At 47.8% G+C, this 20320-nt stretch overlaps 1 protein-coding gene across 5 annotated transcripts in view; it reads right to left on the reverse strand.

The window, feature by feature from the left end:
* Window positions 1-20320, reverse strand: part of COL27A1 (collagen type XXVII alpha 1 chain) — a 214560-nt gene that overhangs the window by 45878 nt on the left and 148362 nt on the right. For all 5 annotated transcript variants that reach the window (XM_064468776.1, XM_064468778.1, XM_064468777.1 and 2 more), the window contains 8 exons: window positions 17534-17587; window positions 14605-14658; window positions 13726-13779; window positions 10431-10484; window positions 1810-1863; window positions 786-830; window positions 571-615; window positions 296-349 (listed from right to left, as the gene is read on the reverse strand). In XM_064468776.1, coding sequence (XP_064324846.1) covers window positions 296-349; window positions 571-615; window positions 786-830; window positions 1810-1863; window positions 10431-10484; window positions 13726-13779; window positions 14605-14658; window positions 17534-17587 — 414 coding nt within the window. The remainder of the gene's footprint in view (window positions 1-295; window positions 350-570; window positions 616-785; window positions 831-1809; window positions 1864-10430; window positions 10485-13725; window positions 13780-14604; window positions 14659-17533; window positions 17588-20320) is intronic.

Raw genomic sequence — 20320 nt, forward strand, 5'->3', positions numbered from 1 at the left:
CTTGCCCTTCTTCTCTCCCTTCCTTTCTGAAATCCATTGCAGGCTGTATCCTACACTCTCCCTGGTTGATCCATGGCTCCCTTTTGCTTTCCAGGGGTCTGACTTTCTCTTTCCTCATGCCTCCAAGGACTCTAGCCAAGTCTTTCACATCTCTGACCATGATGGAGTTGGCAAGGACAGAGAAGCTGGGAATGGGAATGAGTGGTGGGGAAGAGATAAACAGAGAAAGAAATGAAGTGTCTGTGTATGTGCAAGGAAAGACAGATGAAGAGAGAGTGAGTGATAAGACACTTGCCGGGTCGCCTGGAGCCCCTTTTGCTCCTGGAGGTCCAGAAGGTCCTTGGATACCCTAGAAAAATTAAAACCACCAAGGTCAGCTCCAGCCCCGCAGCAATCTTTCATGTCTCTAGGCAGTGATGTGCACCTCAAACACTCCAGTAAAAGGAGCGGAGAGGTGGCCCTGTAAGAGTGACACACTGTCCAAGTTCCTCCTCCTGGACCAGGACCCAAAGTGTATGGACTCGCGTGAAACTGAGGTTATGAAAGGAAGCACAAGGGATAGACACTTACTGGGAAGCCACGTGCTCCTGTCTCCCCGGTCTCACCCATCTTCCCCTGTGAACACACAGTTACAGCAATTAGCAGCCGGGAATGTGCTGGGCCACCTGCGGAGCTCTGGCCAGGAGAGGCTGCAGTTCCCTGGGCACGGCATATGTGTGGGTACCCCCATGGGGGTTTGACCCCACGCCAGGTTTGGCAGGCACTGGCTCTCACAGAGGACATACCTGCAGCCCATCTGGCCCCAGCTTGCCTGGCTCCCCTGGTCGGCCCTGCAGAGCAAAAAGACAAATGCATGTTGGCAAGAGCGCAAACTCTATTGGCGATGCTTTTCTGCCCCAGCCCATCTGCTCTTGTGTTTTTGGGTGTCAAATGTTCCCTCCAGTTCCCTGCAGCATTTGAGAGGCCAAATGCCCAGCATCCTGCCCTGAGGAACACCCCTCCCAGCAGGGAATGTGGGCAATGGGCTGCATGACCTAAGGATTTTTGAGCAAACACTGCTCTGGAGGAGGCTGGGATTCTCAGGAGACTCGGCACAGCCCTGTCTGGCAGGGCATGAAATAAGGGAGATTCCCCATCCCAATTGCGTTCACAGGGCCACGTGGGCCATGCAGGGCATGGGGTCTGTGACATTCAATGGTAGGACAAGGGTCCGGCTCTGCTGCACTACTCTCACATCAGACTGCTGCCAATGGGAGAAACTCTCCCATGCACCCCTCTCAAAGCCTGTCCTGGAGCAGGCTCACCTTGGATGAGGGTCTGCTCACGCAGGGTATCTGCCAGGTTCTCTTTGTACCAGGCGCCTCCTGCCCTGTGTTTTTTAACTGTTCTGATCTAATTAACATGAAGTACATTAGAACAGATACATATTCCCTTAGGTCATATTTTACCAGTTATGTTAAATTGCTCTGATTTTTGTGCTACATTTAGATACAACAGTAAAGCGTGCTCACTGCCAGTAAAAGCTATTCCCAGTTCTCTGACAGACCCCATTATTTTAGCAGAGGCCCTTTTAGATTTATGGAGTGCTTCTGTATTCGTGGTCTCAGACCCTGGCAGCAAGGGCCCTGATGCCAACTTCGGACAGATTTTACTCTGGCTTCACAAAAGACTCATCCCTGCTGGTTGATCCTCATGGAGTGATTGACCATCCCCTGTTTGTGGAGGAGGATGTGACCTTGATCCTGTCCATGGCATCTCACAACTAAGCTAAAACAGCCTTGGCCAACCTGGCCACCCATTGGCATTCACCTTGACACCTCGAGACCCTGGCTCGCCTACTGGTCCATCAGGCCCTCTGGCACCCTGAAAAAAAGCAGAAGAGAGGCAAAAATAAGAACACAGAGTATATGTCTCTCTGGAAAATACAGCAGTCACCCTAGCCTTGGCCACCAGGAAAGTCCATGAGATCAGTCCTGGCTAAGCCAACCTATGCCTCTTTGGGTTGAGCACAGCAGCAGAGAGCCCAGGACTCAAAAGATCGCTTCTGTGCTTCAGTGCTTCATTTCTCACCACTTACCAGCACACAGCACCAAAATACTTTTTATTCCTGTTAAACCAACTACCAGCCACAACCCAAAGGCCGAGGAGAAACGCTGGCCAGTAACAGCCTTATTTTCAGGAAATAGTTACATGACAAGGGTTTTGCAAGGCACAGACTTGCACTTCTAGCCTTACTGACAGCAAACCTCTTCCTTCCCAGAAACCTCCACTTTTCCAACTGCCCCTGCCCTTAACCCTTGGCGTACGACACTGCCTCATGGTCACAGTCAGGGCAATAAAGCTACAAAATAGAGAGGCACACAAGCACCCACCACCCAGTGCCTCACAGCTGTCCTGGGCCCCAAACTGCTCCCAAAGAGCAGGGTATATTTGCTGGCAGCTGAACTCCAGGCCTTCAGCTACAGTTACCTGCTATTTAAAGAACCGGCTGCTGTTAAGGCTCAGGCAGGTGCTCATGCATATGCATGCTGGGAGGAGCGGAGCTGGCTGTGCCTGCTTTGGCACGCCTGGTCCTGTGCCCGGCGTCTGCTCCCGCGTGCGTGCAGCAGGCACGAGGGCCTCGGAGGTGTACGGGACACACACACACTGCTGCAAACGCTCGGGGCACGTACGAGAGTCCAGACAGATCCTGGATGTCATTAGCTAAAATTGATCAGCTCACGGTGCGGCTCGGGCATCCTTGAGGAAGAGGTGTCCTTGTTCTTCCAGAGGGTGCCAGGCAAGGAGAACACTGGCCTCAAAGAGGGGATAACTGTGGTCTAGGTTTCAAGCTAATTTCAGAAGAGCTGAACACACAGCTCTCTGCACCATTTGAACCCCAGAAACCAGTGTGTCACGCTGACAGAGAATAAACAGAGCCATGGTCAGGGAAAATAATACACTAAAAAAAGGGCATATCAAGAGACTCTATTAATGCACGTCATGTTCATAATCAGGCCACGAGCTCAGTTGGGACTCTTAGGCGCTACTGCAATATAAATAATAAATAAAAACACAGAGCGGTGCTAGAATATAGTGCTAAGAGGAATCCTGAGAGCAGGCCAATGTGGAAATAGAGAAAACAGGAGCCAATGTGCTTAATCGGGATGCAAAACGAGTGCCAAAAGCAATAACAGGGCTAGGGAGCCAATGCGTTAGAAAAGCAACTCCAGTATGACAGGCGAAGAGAGAGAGACTCACAAAGAAAGGCAGTGTAGCAGCAGAAGATGTATAGGAAACACAGCCAAATTATTACAGCAGAAAAACATTGTCAATATAAAATAATGCAAAAACTTCTGCGCTTGGCAAAACCTCGTGCCGCTTTGTGTACCAGCGATTAAATAACCAAAAGCCTGTATTGCATGCCAGTAAGACACAGCTCTAAAGAATGCTCAGCCTGGTCTCCAGGACAGACAGAAAAGGGCTGTGCACCAGATGGGAACACCACAACCAAACGGGGCGTTTCATAGGTCGGGCCTTGCTACACTAATGCAATGGCAGCTCTCTCCAGCCCTAGACACCAAGTGCCCTGGCTCATGCTGGCCACTAGATCAGAGAGCAGCAAAGACTGAAGGTTTTATTAAACCATGTCCCCATAGACCTCAAAGCACAATGACATAAACCAGAAGGTCATTTAAATGCAGGGCTACTGACAGCTCAAGTCAGATGCTTGGAGGCATCTGGGGAGCTGCCTGGGGCGACTGGGACACCCGGAAACCCAGCAAAAGCACTGCCACCCAATCTCTCATCTTCCCTGGAAAACAAACTGCTCCGCTCCTCTTTGAGCGGCCATTCAGGTATTTTGTGCAACTACATCTTTACCATCCAAGATGATGGGGTGACCTGCTTGTGAAGAAGAGGAAAGATGTGCAGAAGAGAAGGATTATCCTCAGCCCTGGTATTACAGAACGAGGGAGCAGGGATCAGGGGCAAGCGAGACATGGAAACAACAGTGATGACCCAGGTTACAGGTTTCCTTTCCAGGACAAGGAAAGGAAAGTGGGATGCATCTGGCCCCTCCAACCCATCTTCTGCAGCCTGTCTTGCCCTGTCCAGTACCTTTGCCAGTGCTGGGCTGCTCTGAGCTGGGTGGAAGCTGTTGGGTGCCTTCAGCTCTCACTCAGCACTGCAGCAAAGGCAGTGATGGCTGTAGTTCTCAGCAGTTCAACCTGGCAGGGCTAGCTGGCTGGCTGGAGAAGTGTTTATGGTATCCTTGTTTCTTCCAGCTGAGCCCTATCACCAGCATGGCAGGATCTGCCAGGGCAATCTCACTTCACAGCAGTCACCTGCCTAATCCCATCACAACACACCTCATTGGCACCTGACCTAAAGAATGAGAAAGTGACCTTGTATTCGCAAATGCATGTGGAAAGCTTCATCTTCTCCAGCCTCCTGGGCTGAAACCCAGCATAAAGGGTTCCCCTAATTTGCCCTGACAGGAAAAGCTACATTTAGTCAATTAGTTAAATCTTAAAAACTCTTACTGACAACACCAGTTAGAGATGAATGAGTTAGGTGCTGGCAGCTCTCTGGGGAGCATCCCATGCCAAATGCTGCAAGGCACAGCACGGTGCCTTCCTCCTGCAGACCTGCGGCTTGGCCTTGCAGGCGGGGCTGTACGCAGTTCCCGGGCTCCCCTTGGACCCTCAGTGCTTCAAAATTAACTGAACAGCCAGGCATGCCTACCCTGAGCATGACAGGGCAGAGGGACCCGGGTGAGCATGCAGAGAGGCACCTCGGGGAACAAGCTCTAAGGGCATATGCAGCATGGACCCATCCTAAGAATGGGGTAAGGAGCATGCAGTGAAAGGCATGGCTTTATTAGCGGTGTCAGCATCTCTAGCAGCCCATGAAACAGAGAAGGCAGCTTTTCTTTAGTCTATGTCAGTATTTATATGGCAGTACACAGCTCTGGAGAGGTCCCGTTGGGCCAGGGCTGTACAAACAGTGCAAGCTCCAAGTAGCTTTACAATGTAAACAGGAAAAAAAAGAGAGTTAAATCGAGATCTGTCTGTTCCTCCGCACATGTGCAGCCAAGGCACAGAGAGATACAGGTTCATGACTGATGGAGCATTTAGGAACCTGCTCAACTGTTTCACCAAAGCTAGTTGGACATGAATATGCAGCCCGAAGGCATTGCCATGTCCACCTCAGAGCAGCTCACCCAAGGTCACGCATGCACAGGGCAGTGCATGCACTTCAGCACATGAGCCGTGAGACCAAGTGTCATTGCTCATTGCTACCTACTTCCCCCTTTCTGTTGTTACCAGGCAAGAGCAGCCGAACTGGTATCACGCAGAAAATCACCGCTGTGACCCTGTGTCTGAATGCTGATGCTTCAGTTGCAATAAGTCACACTTGTGCTGAGGTCCTGAATCTCAGCAGGCAGCAAGACGCTCAGGGATGGGCAGAGCCCAGCATTTTTAAAATTCTGGTTTCAATGTCTTATGTGGGCACATTTCTCACTGTAATCCCTGTGTAGGTCCCCACGGAGCTATGTAGTAGAAAGCTAGTATTAAGTTCTTGCAAATCTCACCTGCAATCACATTCTACCCCCTTTAATCATGAGTTATTTTTAATGTAGGCTCCATCAATAGTAGCTAAAGGTCACAGTGCCACATGATCAGTGGGTACACAGGCCAAGGCAGTATTTCCCTCAGAAACATGCAATACAGAGCAGCACTATCAGCAACCCCAGACTAAACAAAGTGTTACGATGTTGGCTAGATATGAACAGCATCAGCTCACAAATGCAGGGGAATTCAGCTCCAGGCTTTGCATCTCAGGTTTATTGCTAGTCCATGGCAGGCAATAGAGGGCTACCCTGCTGCTAGAGTAGACAACATTCCTGCAGAACAGAGCTAAATACTCAACAAGGTGCTCCTGCAAAGCAGTGCTGCATTTCCCCAGGTTTAAACAGATACTCAGAGCTCAAAGAGAGCCAGTAACCAGCCTCCGATTAGCAGAAGCAGCAGCACAAATAAGCAGTCAGTAGCTCCTTTCCAGAAATCCAAAGCTTCTTCTTTACCACGTTATCCAAATATTGATATTTCACTGTCACAGTCTGGCCAAATGAAAAGCAAGCAGATGCCTTGACTGAAGCTGAAGGGAGACATTGCTGGCCATAGATCTGTAGCTAACTTTTCCTCAAACACTTCTAATGCTTTTTTCAGCCAACTAGAAGGATCCCTGGGAGCAAAATGATATACCTCAGCTTTTTTTCCCCATGAACATCATCTCCTCTAGGCTTGGAAAAAGCAACTATTTTCAGGTTTGCTTAGATAACACCACTTCACACATCCCTAGCATTTACAAATTCCTGCAGCCAGCGATGCTGCGATGCATCGGGTCCATGTGGCAGAGAGATAGCGGTCCTTTCCCGCTCAGACGCGCGGAGTGCTGGGAGTGCCGGTGCGCACGTCTTATCTTGTCTTTGCAGCCTTCACCTGGGCAACAGTTAAAGCAGGACCTTGATGAATGAATGGAACGGTGGAAAAGAGAAATGTGCTTTGGGATTTGAAAAGCTCCTCTGAGTCGCCTGAGCCAGCACCCAGCACCCTCTTCAGTGAGAGGATAAAATGCCAGAAACAGTGACGGACACCTTGGCCAGAAGAACGGGGCAAGGTAGGTTGCTTTACAGCAGGATTTCAGGCGCAGCTTTATGATCCGAGTTGCAAAGTCATGGCTCCAGTTGATATTTAGCCTTTTAGAGGTTCTCAGTCAAAACCTGGGCTTTTTGATAACACTATCCTCAAGAGAGGGTGCTGGAGACCACACGTTTTCCTGCTGTGAGGGGTTGATTAACAGAAATGTGCTTTTGAATTTAAGTGAGAGAGGGTGAGGGACTTGCTGAATCAGCCGCCTCCAAATTTAAACCTTGATTTGGTTAAAAAATTAGGGTCAAACATGTGCATAGGTGTCACTAGCTGAACGTTAAGCACATGTCTAAGTGCTACATTGAGTACGGATGAAGGGAAATAACCCTGGGCTCACAGGTCCAAGTTTCTTGTCCTTAGGGAAGAGGAGAGGGGAAATCACATTTATGGAAGGTTGTTCAGTTTCAGTATCAGTTTAATGGGCTAAACAAAGACTTGGGAAGGAACAATAGCCCTGTCGTGACTAAAAAGAAGGTTACAATTTTTGAAGAATTTTCTACTTAAAATTTGTACTTATATCTTGACAATACAAAAGCTATCACAACATAAATACAGACCCCCAAAAGTCTCCATTGTTCTTTACAATTGAAACCATATTTGCTATTTACGTTTCCTTCAAAAGCAAAATTACTTTAATGAAGTATCCACAAACAGAGCTCATGGAATCCACAAACATCTGGCAGAAGCTGCATTCATGTTTCCACTCTGAATTGAATTACGTCCCTTTTGTAAACTAGGATAGACAGAGGGTAATGTCTGAAATTACAATTGGGGGATCATTTCCCCATCCTGAGAAAACCAAGAGCTGGAATAGCAGGACAAACTGAGCAAACAAAGAATACTATGTGCTTGGAATATCTTCTGAGAGTATAAAGAGAAGGAAAATGTGTGAGAGAGAGATACAAACCAGAAATCCTCCAGGCAGGAGATCTGCTGGTCCTTACAATACTGACTTTCCCACATCATATTCGCTGCAATCTGTAGGAGTTCAGAGTAGAGCCCAAGTTCCTCCTCTTAGAAAGGATGTCTGTCTGTCTCGCAAATTCTGTACTGATTATATCACTGTGGTGCTCAAATCCACCAAATCTCCGCCACGCCACAGTCCAGCAGCGGGTGTTGAGGGCAGGATCAGCGCAGGGCACCAGTTTGGCACCCGCTGGCAGAGGCTTAGCCTTCTCTGCTACTGGTGCCCTTAGGGCAAGATGAAGACCGTAACGCACCCTCTTCCCTGGGCACTGCCTCCTGTCCTTCCCCCACATTCTGCGCTTCCTGGGGTGGCTTTTCGCAGGGCTCTGCAGCCAGCTGGGCCAGAGCTGCTGCTGCATTCCTGGTTTTCCGGGCTGGGATGCACTTTGAAGTCTGGGCTTCCTCAGTGGAGAATTGTCCAGGGGGAATGACTGTCAGAGGGTCTGCTGGACTCAACATCTGGAGAGGAAACTCAATGCAGGGCCCTGAAGCTGAACGTCTCTACCATGTGGTACATCATTTTGAGAATGGACAGTGCTGGCGGCAGTTGGTGTCCTGCAGGATTTCTCCTGAGGGTTTGGCACCCTCTCTCTGGATCTAGCTACGCCCAAAGGCAGGTCCCTGCTGTGCCAGCCAACCGACTTTCTTCGGAGCTGAATCCAGCTTTTGACTTGGTTTTACCTCATGTGATAATAAATATCCCCTTCGTCATTCCTGACAGTACCAGTGGAGCTGAAAATGGCCTGGTCAGCTGTAGTCTCCTTGTGGGTTAAGGACTTCAGGCCAACACAGATGTAAGAAGCCGAAGAAGATGGATGCAAGTGAATCTCTCAGAACGCAAGAGCCAAACACCACAGTTGCACGCGGCTGCCTGCCGTAAGGAAAGGCTCAGTGCCAGGGGATGCGGCTGGCGTCCCCGGCTGGCAGCTGGGAGAGGGCAGCGCTGGGACTCCTTCTTTGTCACTGCATACATTAAAGGCACTGGCAGAAATGTCTGATCTCCTCGGAGGACCCACCTCTCCAAGAGTCCGCACAGTCAGCAGCCTAGATTCATTCAGAAGGCGCTTCCCGTTCAGCTCTGTGCTATAGTTTTACCTTGAGATATTTTCCACTGTCCGTTCAAAGCTCTCCTGTGAAAGTTCCTCCAGTTTCTCATCTGTCATGATCACAGATGTCCCGGACAGCTTGGTTAATTGCTGCTATGGAGCACGGAGAAACCTCGCTCCCCAGGGGACCCTCCAAAAGCAGAGCTGGGGAGAGAGATCCATGGACCTTCCCACCAAGGAGAACAGAGGCAAGAAGTTGTTTTTCCCAGCCACAAGTTAAAAGCTGAACCCTGATACGCATCTGCCAGGCTTAGATGTTACTGGTGTCCTTCTAGCTGTGCTTTTAAAGCTTAAAGCAGTTCCAGGGTACATAACTCTGTGGTTATAAATCTTTCTAGTTGGTTATTCCATTTCCTTTTGCTGGTCCCAGCTATTCGAAGAGAGTATTAGCTCTGGTATATGGAAACATATGCAATCCTTGGCTGTCCCGAATTCCCCAAGCAGGAGTTGTAGTAGAAGCAGAGACTGGGGGTGGGTAAAATGTACAGTTTACTCCAGCCTACGTCTTTGAAAATGAAACATGGAAACAGATATCATAAGATCCTTGGAGGGAGAAATGCAAAATATGTTGTTGTTGGGGCCTTCAGCAGAACCCATGTGCACTCACCATTAATACTTTGTAAAGCAGCTGGACAAGGAAAAACAACCCAAAGCAGGGATGCTCCTGCAATAAATGTCCCACTGAAGAAGAAAGATTGAACAGCTCAGTGGGACATGGATTGGATGTCACAGGCAGGAAAACAAGCAGCTTTGGCAGGTCTAGAGGTCATTCTGCTGTCGGCTGTCACCCAAACAGAGCAGGAAGAACCACACATGAACTGACACAGAGTGCTTGTGAAATATTTATCCAGTGTAACATGTACTTGCAGCACTGTCGGTGATGTTAGCATCACCCAGTACAAAGCTGGGGTCTGCTCTTTCCAGGCAGAGAGAGGATTCACACGTGCTTACAGCGTGGTACTGTTTAGATATGTACAGATAAAATCAGGGCCTTGTGTTATGGGCTGGAAAAACCCATAGCTTACATAGAAACAGGACATGCTTATAATCTGATCTACTGGCAATGCAAAACACACCTTTCTCACAACCCTGCCGAACGGTGCCAGAAGATACTACTCCTGCGAGAACAAAAGGGGAGACATGGGAAGAGTAGGCTGTTGGGCTCCTTGTCAGCTCCATTTCTGCCTGCCTCGTTTCTTAATTCTATGTCATGGCATAACATTTCCTGCTTTATCTGCCTCTGGTTAAATCACGACACTTCACATCTCAGCTTCTCTCTCTCCCTTGGCAGCAAAGGTACCTTTTCTGGTCTTCTACCTGCACCCTTTTTCCCAGCCAAGATACATCTTCAGATGACTAAATCTTCACCACCCTCACCAGAAGTGCCCATAAACCCTCTTTTGAAACTGCAGGTGGCTGGAAAAGACAAGCAATTCCACAGTAAACTCTACACTGGGACGCCCCTCTGCCCATACACATCACTTGCATTCACATCCCTGATAAGACTTGCTTCAATGACCACAGTCTTTATGCACAGTAGAAAAATGGCTGTGGAGGTGCTGCCCCAAATGCTGCTCATCTTTACACCCCCAAACTAATCCACCAGATTACTTTTCCAATGGCTGAAAGCAGAGAGGGATAAAAGCTCGTGGAAAGTGCTTACCCTGCGGCCTTTCATCCCTCGTATCCCTGGCGCACCACAGACTCCTGCTGGACCCTGAAAGGGGAAAAGGGAAACAAAATGAAGATGGAGGGGGAGGAAGGCAGCAGCTGTTGGCAACACCCCACATCCCTACATGATCTGCAGGGGCCTCAGGTGCAGACCCCTGACCAGCAGGTTGGTTCATTAAACTCTTGCCAAAGACATTACCGTATTTCCTTGTCTACAAATGGTCTTTTCTTTTTTTTTTTTTCTTAACTCACTGATTGTCTTTGGATTATGAACGTTTAGGCCAAGTATCCTGGCTGACGTTTGTACGCTTAAGTATCTGCAGCCTGTTGTCTAAGTGGTGTGATTTGAAGAGAAGTCGAACATCCAGAATTCCCTCCGAAGCTATTAAAAGCAGCTGTTGCTCAGTATCTATACAAAAATAATAATAACCAGGATCTGTTTTCCCATTGTCCAAATACAAAATCAGACACCTCTTCTTAGGTATCCAAGCTCGACCTTTTCAGCCAAATACTGATTTTTATCTTCAAGTAACGGTTGCCCCGTTAGTGCTGCATAAATATTCGTACTGGCAGATAGATGCTAATTTCATTTAGACTGTTGGTGTTGTAGATGATCCTGTTGTTCTTTCACTTACAGAAAAGCTTTGGGTTTTGATTTGGATTTGTACACCCTTGATTCATCACTGTGCATACAGAAAATGCAGAAGAAAATGAAACGTTTTTTTTTTTTTTTCTGTTAGAATATTTATCAGTTTGAAAAATCAATGGGTATGTTCCATTAACAGGACGTCTTTCTGTATTATAACTTTAAAAACCCATATTTAAAGTTAGTGCCTTTTTGCTGTCAGAAAGGAAAACCTCAAAATTACACATTCCATTCTTACTCTTTCAAACATTCCACGTCAAGTTTTGCTATTTATATATTAATAGCTTTTACCAAGTGTCAACCCTGCAAACTCCACCAAGGATCAGAACAAAACTGGACTGTGATCTTCCTACTGCTTGTACCACTGCCACTAATAAAGATTTTGCTTTTGGAATGGAGGTATCTTTCTGCATGGCATCTAAGTTCAGAATACAAATGCTTAGCTGTTCTCACTCAAGATGGAAAAGTTAGTTGACTGTAACTATATTTGTAACCACAGTAAATCTTGGTTTTGCTAGTGAGGTCAGTAGCGACTGGCACAGACAAGCAGTAGATGTGTCAGATGCCTGTTTTATAGAGATTTTTATGATAAACACATCCTGAAATGAAATTCTTTGTTGGTATTTGGAATATCCACTTGGAAGTCTCAGCTTATCCCAAATAGCTTATGAAAATACAAGCACAGAAACATTAGTTGTGATGGCAAAATGTGGAGGGAACAACTAGGTACCATGCTGGGAATTTCAGTGAACTGTTTAGGAGAAGATAAGCGACCTTTAATATACCTATAGGTACACATTATTTTCAAAACTATGTATTAACACAAAACACATACCATGATGGTGAGCAAGAAGAAGGAAAAGGAGTTCACAAGCCTCAGTGAGCTGAAATTAATTGCAGAGTTTCCTACCACTGACTATACCTTTGCTTCCCATTCTCAACCACCCTCGATTGGATTTATCAGCCAGCAAGAGCTGCTGAGGCTCACTGGATAGCTTAATCTCAGAGATTTTAACAGTTTAGGACAACAGCATGCCTCAGGTCTGGCTTGAAAAGCAAACAATGAATGTTTGGTGGAGAAACAGGCAGAAACAGCTGGAGTTAATGAGAGGGGATTTGATATTAGGGGATTATTTAATTTACTGGCTTTGTGGGGAAGTTTGATTTATTGAATTATGACTTTTTAAAATGCAGTCTTGGAGGAAACATTTTTCTTGGATAAATTTGTTAGTTATTTGCCTGCAGGAGAACAGGGAACTGAAGGAAGCGGAAGGACCTGGAAACGGTCTCGGCTCCCACAGCTCTGCAGAGAGGTTTCAGCATCTCCAGTCAGAGCTGATGCCTCAACTCATACTGTCATCGTCATGCCCCAGTGAAGTAAGACAAAACTCAGGCTCAGCTGAAGGTACTCGTTAGTGGTACACTAGATAGTGCTTCGGGACTGGGAGCTCTTTGCCACAGGGCCAGTGCAGAACCCACCTCCGCCAAGGGCGCGCTCCTGTCCTGCCGCGTGCTCGCAGGCATGGAGTAAGCGGGGGGCCTGCCTAATGCTCCAGCTGTCCCCAAGTCCTGCAGCAGCTAACGTGCTGGGAAAGTTGCTTAAAAAGGGACATCTAGAGATATCCAGCTGCCTCCTAAACTTCTCTCAACAGCAAGTGCTGCCATGAGGGGCCACAGAGCAGCTCACTGCTGGGGGCTGCAGGCAGCATCATGCTATTTTTATTGTGAGGGCCTTGCTGGTGCCACGTTGCTGCTCTTCAGTAGGAAAGGGTCACCTTTCCTTTCCCCCATCTTCATTTACTTGCAACTGTGAAATCTCTCCCCAGCCAGCAGCTGGCTGCAGCTGGTGGGCCCAGAGCATCCCTGAGCTCCCCACAGTGGGCAGAGCTGCCGCTGATCTGGAGGCCAAACCTTTGGCACTGCCCGGGCATTTCACTACTGTGATCTTCCAATTAACAACACTGTGGGAATTCACACACTGAGCAAAATCCATTCTCTGTACCCACCCAGAGCTGCCTTTCTCTTGGTTCCAGCAAACGACACACAGAGGCATTTGCGCTGCTGGGAGAGCCGGAGCTCCATCTAAATAACGCTGTGGGAAACTGGAGCCACACTAAAATCTACCTCCACGCCAATTGCACACTCCAGCCACAGCTGCACATGTGCCAGATGAGCCCATCCAGACGGAGGGTGCATCTCGGGGCAGCTGCTCTGCTGCTCCTCGCACTCCAGTGAGGGTCTCTGAAAATGCACGATGCAGCCACTGTAGGATGTAGCCACCACAGGATACAGCTGCTGAATTGCATGATGTGATCACCGTACTGCCAACAATTCCCAGAAGAAATAGAGGGCCTTGCAATAACACCTTCAGCTAGTGAGCTTGTGTCCTGCTAAAAGGCTGAGGCTGGATTGTGAGTTTTGGATCCCCCATCAGGGAAACATGCTACGAAAGTTTGAATTAAGCACCACTATTTCTTTAGCATCTCTTTCCGTGTTGCTCCCACCCATGCCCCATCCCCTTCCCCATACCAAACTCAAATCGACTGGGGCACAGTTGCTTGACTCAGCCCGTAAATGTCCAGGATATGGGATGCTGAGTTTTGGTTTATGGCATTACAGGCTGATGATAGCCGTTACTTACTGTTGGTCCAGGAATCCCAGGAAAACCCACTCCTCCTGGTGTCCCAGGGTGCCCCTAAATGGGAAGGAAAAAGAACATGCCTGGTGTGTATTCCCAGGATCTGCTCAGACCTTCTTCCTCCAAGCGGGAGGACAGGAAAAAAGGCATTGTTTGCTGCTTGCAAGGTCAGGCAGGTCTGTTATTTGTCAGGGTAAAATTGCTCACAAACAGAGGGAGAAGGTCAGACTATCAAAAGCCCAGGTCCAGCCTTGCTGGCAGTACAAGGAGCTAGATTTTCTGAACAGCCGAGAAGAGAATGGGCTGAATTAATATGAAAATCTGTCTTTGGGTGTTGCACTATAGAAAACAGGAGGTAAGTGTCAAGGCAAGACAAGATCTTGCTGAGGTCCCCTCTGTTACACTCCTGGACGAGGCGCCTCAAACGGCAGTGCACACAGCACAGCAAAACACCATGAGTGTGCTGCCCAAGCAGCCCCGCATCTCCAGCTGCCCCGGCAACGTGGTGGGATGCGAACAACAGATCCCTGTGCCCGGACCCCGCCTGTTCAGTAGCCAGGATGCTTGGAAACAGGCAACCCTTGCAGTTCCCAGTTATCTCTACTTGATACAACAGGTCCTCAGCTGATGGAGCTACAGAATATGTGTCAAAACCCAGTGTTTCTCTGAAGGGGAGAGTGCTGAACGTATCTGCTGGGAAGAGGTTATACCTCAATATCCAGTCAGCCAAATGGCCATTCCCATCCCCACAGGAATAATTTGCAGCTGTTGTCTTGTACATAAAAGACCAGGAGAAGGTCTTGAAGAAGCAGCTACACCCTTCGCTAGGACACAGAGAGAGAGGCAGCAGCAAGAGCGAGAGAATGCAGACTTACTCCTTACCATCGACCCCTTGACTCCTGGAGGGCCTGGGGGTCCCACTGAGCCACGGTCGCCCTAGGAGAGACACAGGTGCATGGGGAAGAGTGAGGACTTTTGCTAACAAGCACTCTAAGCTGGCAGCAATGGGGATCTAGAGCAATGAAACAACTAAAAGATCCACAAATTGCAGTCTATGCCATCAGATTTCTACTAGAAAGGCTTCCAGTACAGAATAATCATCACCTTATTTCAAGTATCTATCTCATCAGAGTAGTTAAAGGACTACAGCAAGAATTAGCTAATCCTCTGTATCCCAGGAAAGGGCACTTTACTATTGCCAGCAAACCACCGACAAACATGAAACAAGCAACGCACTCAAGACCACCTTCAACTCTGGACAGTGCTAGGACTGGATCCCAGATCTTCAGCCCTTCCCACCCAAGGCATGACATCCCTCCCCGTTCTGCAGTATAATCCCTATATGTTCTGGCATTTTTAGAGGCACGGATTTGAAAGCCATGGTCATGAGGTCCTGCTGAGAGCAGGGAATCAAGCTGGAAAAACCCAGAGACACTGCCTGGAATGCACGGCTGGTGCTTTCAGGAGACCGTAGGTGTTTTGGGGGGACTCCCTATCCTGTGGCTTATGCTGAGACCACAGTGCAAACAACAACGATCTGGAGGCCTGCATTTACAAGGGGTTCAGAGCTGACTAACTCCACGGCGCACCCTAAAGATATTACCCCTTCTGAAAGAAGCCCCATTTGGTATTAAAAAAACTAACATACCAAAAAATTACTTATTAATTACCAAAGTCTTACTTATCCCTACATGCAGAACATCTCACATCCCCCGAGTGCATCCTTGGCCCTACACTCAGCCAAGAAGGGGAGACGAGGTGTAAGCCTCTGTGAGCACCACCGGGACCCACCGACGCAAGGGCAAGTTGAAGGCATGGCTCCAGTGACGGGACATCCACTGCTCCTTGTTGGAGATGGTGGCAATTCTCCCTGGCAGCCCCGGCAATGCACCGGGAATTAGGTGTGTTACGTTTGTATGCTTGGGGGGATGAGGAAGGAGGGGTTAGCAAATGCTGCCAAGTAGTTTACGCCCAAAATCTGACCTACCTTCCAACAGCTAAAGCGTAAGGGGAAATATTTTCTGGGCTCTAAGCAGCTTATTAAAAACAAACCACAGAATTTGTGTTGTCACCAGTTGGCCCTTGTAAACCAATGTAAGGATTTTTTTCCCCCTGAATGCATGGATTTTATTAAGTATGTATTAACTGCATTGTTCTCTTTGATAATCTTTGGATTCTACTGGCTTCAGTCTCAAGTTTTGCAGCTCTCAGGATGGAGATTGCTGACTCAGCTATGGCTAATGAAAGCATATTTCCCACTTCATTTAGCTCACAACAGCATAGTAAGCTGTAGGATGCTATGCCAACTGGAGGCCTGGTTGAGGTTTTGATTTCATGATAGTTATTTCTGTCATCGGCAAGTTTGTCCTGGTAGAGAAGAAGTCTGATAGAAATCACAGCTGTGCTGAGGATCTCCTAGGGCAGATTTTCAAAGGGCAGCCCGGGTTTGCCTGGACACCATCATAATATCATTGTGTTACAGAGTTGATCTGCAAGGTGAGGACAGCTCATGTGGTCAAGGCATTGGCACAGAAGTTGTAGGGCCAGATGTGAATTTACTGGAGTGGGAAAAAAGATCTTCCCATGTCTCCTGCATGGCAGACCCCTTACTCCCCATTCAATTCGGGGCTGCAGCTGCCACTGAGACCGCTCACTCAGGCACCAATTTACTGTGTAACTGCCTTGGGCACATCTCAGACTTTTTATTCCTTTGTTTTCCTTCTGTAAAACGCAGCCCACATCACATCGTTCCTTTTACTTCTTGTGTGCCGTGACAGTTTGGACTGAGCCTGCTTCTGCTGCTGCCCCACCAGAGACCATCAGTGCAACAGGCTTTCCAAAGGCTGCTGCAGACAAGCAATAAAATGCGTTTGCAGCAAACACAGTGTAACTGTCACAGAGTCTTGACATCATTACCCAGAGGACAGGCCTTGAAGTAATAAAAGCGAGTGAGAGAGGACTGATGTGTAGAATGCATAATTTTACATTCTTTACTATCTTTATGGCTGGACTGTGAATAATTAAACCATCAATGAAAACCAGCAGTCTGCAACTGTGATACAATGAATGACATAGATGATTTGTCTTTGGAAGCTACCCCTGAATAAAATTTTACACTCTAACAGAAAACAAATTAATGTCCATTTACATTTTTATGGAAAATAAACCCATTTTTCTTCCTGAAAGAAGCATGTATCTGTACTGTACACAAGAGGGCACCAGCCCTTAGTAGCGTGCCCAATGCATCCACAGGGGCAGCCATACGGGATAGTCATCAAATAAAAAGGGAAATATTTGGACCAGCCTTTGCTCGCCTAGGTGGCTGCACTCTTGTACCTTCTCTGCACCTGAGAAATTGCTGAGACCTCCCATTCAGTGCAGGCTCACTCCTCCGCGACCCCATTGACAACTCATCATGGGCTTGTGAGCACATCTCTGCACAAATCTGTAACCTAAGCTCCTTGGACTCCTCCCTCAACCAGGAACACAGGGCTGATGGGTCCCTCATTCCCAGAAAAAACAGAACTGGCTGTTAAATACAAGCTTTCTGGCAGATTATGAATGAATAAAGATTAAATTTTCAGAGAATATTTGACAGCATCTCCTTGGAAGGCAAGTGCGTGTTAATTCCTAAATGCAAAGTGGATTATTTTTGCCTGGCCCAAGACTAGCTCAGGCACCCTGGATGTGCTGCATTCCCAGCTGGGTGTTGCACTGACACGACAACTTAAATCTCCACAATATTCCTCCCGCCCCAGTCTCCCTCATCCTGCAAAAGTTACAACAACCAATTCATTGCAAGCAATCCTACCTTTTCTCCCACTATTCCAGGCTCCCCGACCGGACCAATGAAACCCATTAGACCCTGAGGAAAGAGAAGAGCACAATTAATTATCAGTTTTATTTGCTGAGAAAGTGAACACTTTCTTTGGTCCACCTTGCTGGTTGAAATAGCACAGCATCCCTTGTACACTGCTCAGTAATTCCTACTGGCTACCGGAGCGGACAGAGCCGCTCCTGGCCATGGGAATGTCTAACTCCACAGCTGGTTCTGCTTTAGGCGCCAGCTGGAACGGCAGCACTAGGATCTGCAAGAGCCACAACACACGGTATAGGGGATGAGTTAAGCATGTTTTGTAGAAAGGCTGAGTCCATAGCGTGGCTTTCTTTTGCAAGCATTTCCCAAAACCTCAGCGCTGTTTCCCCAAGAGCATCGACAGCGGGAGCTCCCGGGTTGCACAGACTCTGAGAGTTACCATCATTTGAGCTCCTGTACTGGGTAGGCTGCTTCTGGGTTAATCTGAGCTGCCTCAAATCCTTGTGCAAACTAATTTTGCCCTGGGTATTGCTGCTGTTGGGATGTTAGTAGGAATTAAAGGTCTGAGGACGCAGCCAGAGGGGCGAGCAGGGCAGCAGATCTATCACACTACTCAGAAACTATCTTGGAAAAAAACCCCAGTTTAAGCTCAGGATTTTTCAGGATTTAACAATGTTTGGGATAACAAAGAAACAAACAGAACTGCTTTTAACTAGGAAGATGTAAACAGCTGCAATCTCAAGATAAGATTCCTGAGAATTAAAATACAGCAGCCTCCCTACCAGCTTCAGTGGGCTTCTGGCCCTAGAGATGCCAGAGACTGTCGTCTCTGCATGATTTTCATGCAAGGGTCACTGGGAGATGAATATCTATATTTAGTTCCTCCAATAAGTCTATATTTAAAGGGATTAATCTCCTGTTGAAACTTTATATCCTGCCCACAGTTGGCATGGATGATGTGAAATTAAGCCATGCCCCAGCTTGTTTGATTTTAGGCAACAGTCTCATTGGTACTGGGCGGTGGCTGCTGAGCAAGTCAGAGAGATTCTCCAGGATCCAGTGCATCCTACTCTTCCTCTTTTTAAAAATAATTTGAAATCTTCATAATAAATTGTAAAGTTCCTCTATGCAAATGCATCTCACCTTCTCACTTCAACATCAAGGAGATTTTCAAATGACCCACTCAAAAAAACATTCACCATAAACAAACACAAGGGGAAAAAAGCTACACTAGCAAGGCAACTTCTGGAGTGTGGTCTCAGGAAAGGGAGAGCTTTTCACCCTGCTGTCTCCTTTCTGGGGGAACAGCAAGAAAAGAAGCCAAAATTTCCTCTCTTCATTGCCTTCTTCATTCCCAGCTTGCCCGACGTGTGTAGTTTGTAGAGGAGCTCTCTCCAGTCTGTGCATCGCTGTGGTTCTGTTTACAACTGTGCATTGACAGTGTAAAGCGATACCCCACAGCTATGGAGGAGCATCCAGCACTCTCAGAGCAGCTTACTCTCATAGGTCGTGCGATTCCTCCTGCCACCAGAAGCCTCTCTCTCTCCATGAAGTTATGCTCCCAAAGTAAATCTGTAGCACAAAATAACCAGCCTCGTTGCTATTCTCACATGTGCGGGGCTCAGCAGACCCATTCAGAGACATAAAACTCAATGTGGGTCACTCTCCAATGACTTTTAGGAGGAACAGCTTCTGACGATGACTCTAAACACTGAGAGACTTCATGCATTAACATTCCTCACATGGCGCAATTAAATGCCATCCTTTGAACATCACTGGAGACAGGAGCTCCTCAGTGAGGCATGCTGATGGGCTCAACAAAAGCATCTCTCACTCGGACGCTCAGCTGGCTTTGCCTCTTGCAGGGAGCAGCCACACACTCGCAGCTCTGAGCAGCCCTTGTCACACTGGCGTGGGGGCAACATCCAGGTGAAAAAGTGTTTGGAAAAAACTCATGAGAGCAGGCGAAGAGCTCTGGGGGTATGTCGGAGCCTGGAGTTAGATGCTTGCATTAGAAGTTTATCCAGAGACAGTGTCCCAGGAAACCGGCATGCCACTGTGCCGTGATGGAAATATCGATCAACCATGGGAAGACAGCTACTACCAGGAAAGCTCTACTATCCCGTCAGGGGGTGGACATCACCCACCCTCCTGACACCAGCACTGAAATGGCCTTTGCTGTGTCTGAAGCTGACGCATCTGCCGTGCACAAGCGTGCGGTTGCGGCCAGGCTGCACAGCCAAGGCACACGTGGGGGCAAAGCAGCGCCGGACTCGGCGGCAGATCGCCCGACACAGGAGCCAAATGGCGAGCAGGCAAATTTGCAATAGCTGCATATGCAAGGTTGCCACTGGGTGGCATTGCTGAAGGCTGCTGAATCAATTAGCCTTTCAATTAGACACAAGTGCAAGATACCTAGCTGATAACTGTATCCAGTTACTGAAGTTTTCCAGTAGCCCAAGGCCACGAAGAAGGCAAGTGTTGAGGCAGAGGAGAGAATGGCAAAGCAATGAGATGTAACAAGGAAATGCGTTGCTAGGCAAAAATAAGATGATAAAACAAGCAAGAATAAATCTGTTCCTTCATTTCCAATTTATCAGAAAAACTACAGAACTCTTTCTCCCCCTGGGAAGATGCTCTCTGTAAGATGTGTCTGGGTTACTAAGCCAGTCCCTGCAGAAGAAGAGAGATCCCTGCTTTTGCAGCAAATGTTGTTAACATTCAGAACAAGACTGTTTCAAAAACACTTCTGAGGGGCTTGGGGTGTGGCGTTGTATATCC

The sequence above is a fragment of the Phalacrocorax carbo genome, chromosome 18 (assembly GCF_963921805.1).
Source record: "Phalacrocorax carbo chromosome 18, bPhaCar2.1, whole genome shotgun sequence".
In the NCBI taxonomy this organism is placed as follows: Eukaryota; Metazoa; Chordata; class Aves; order Suliformes; family Phalacrocoracidae; genus Phalacrocorax; species Phalacrocorax carbo.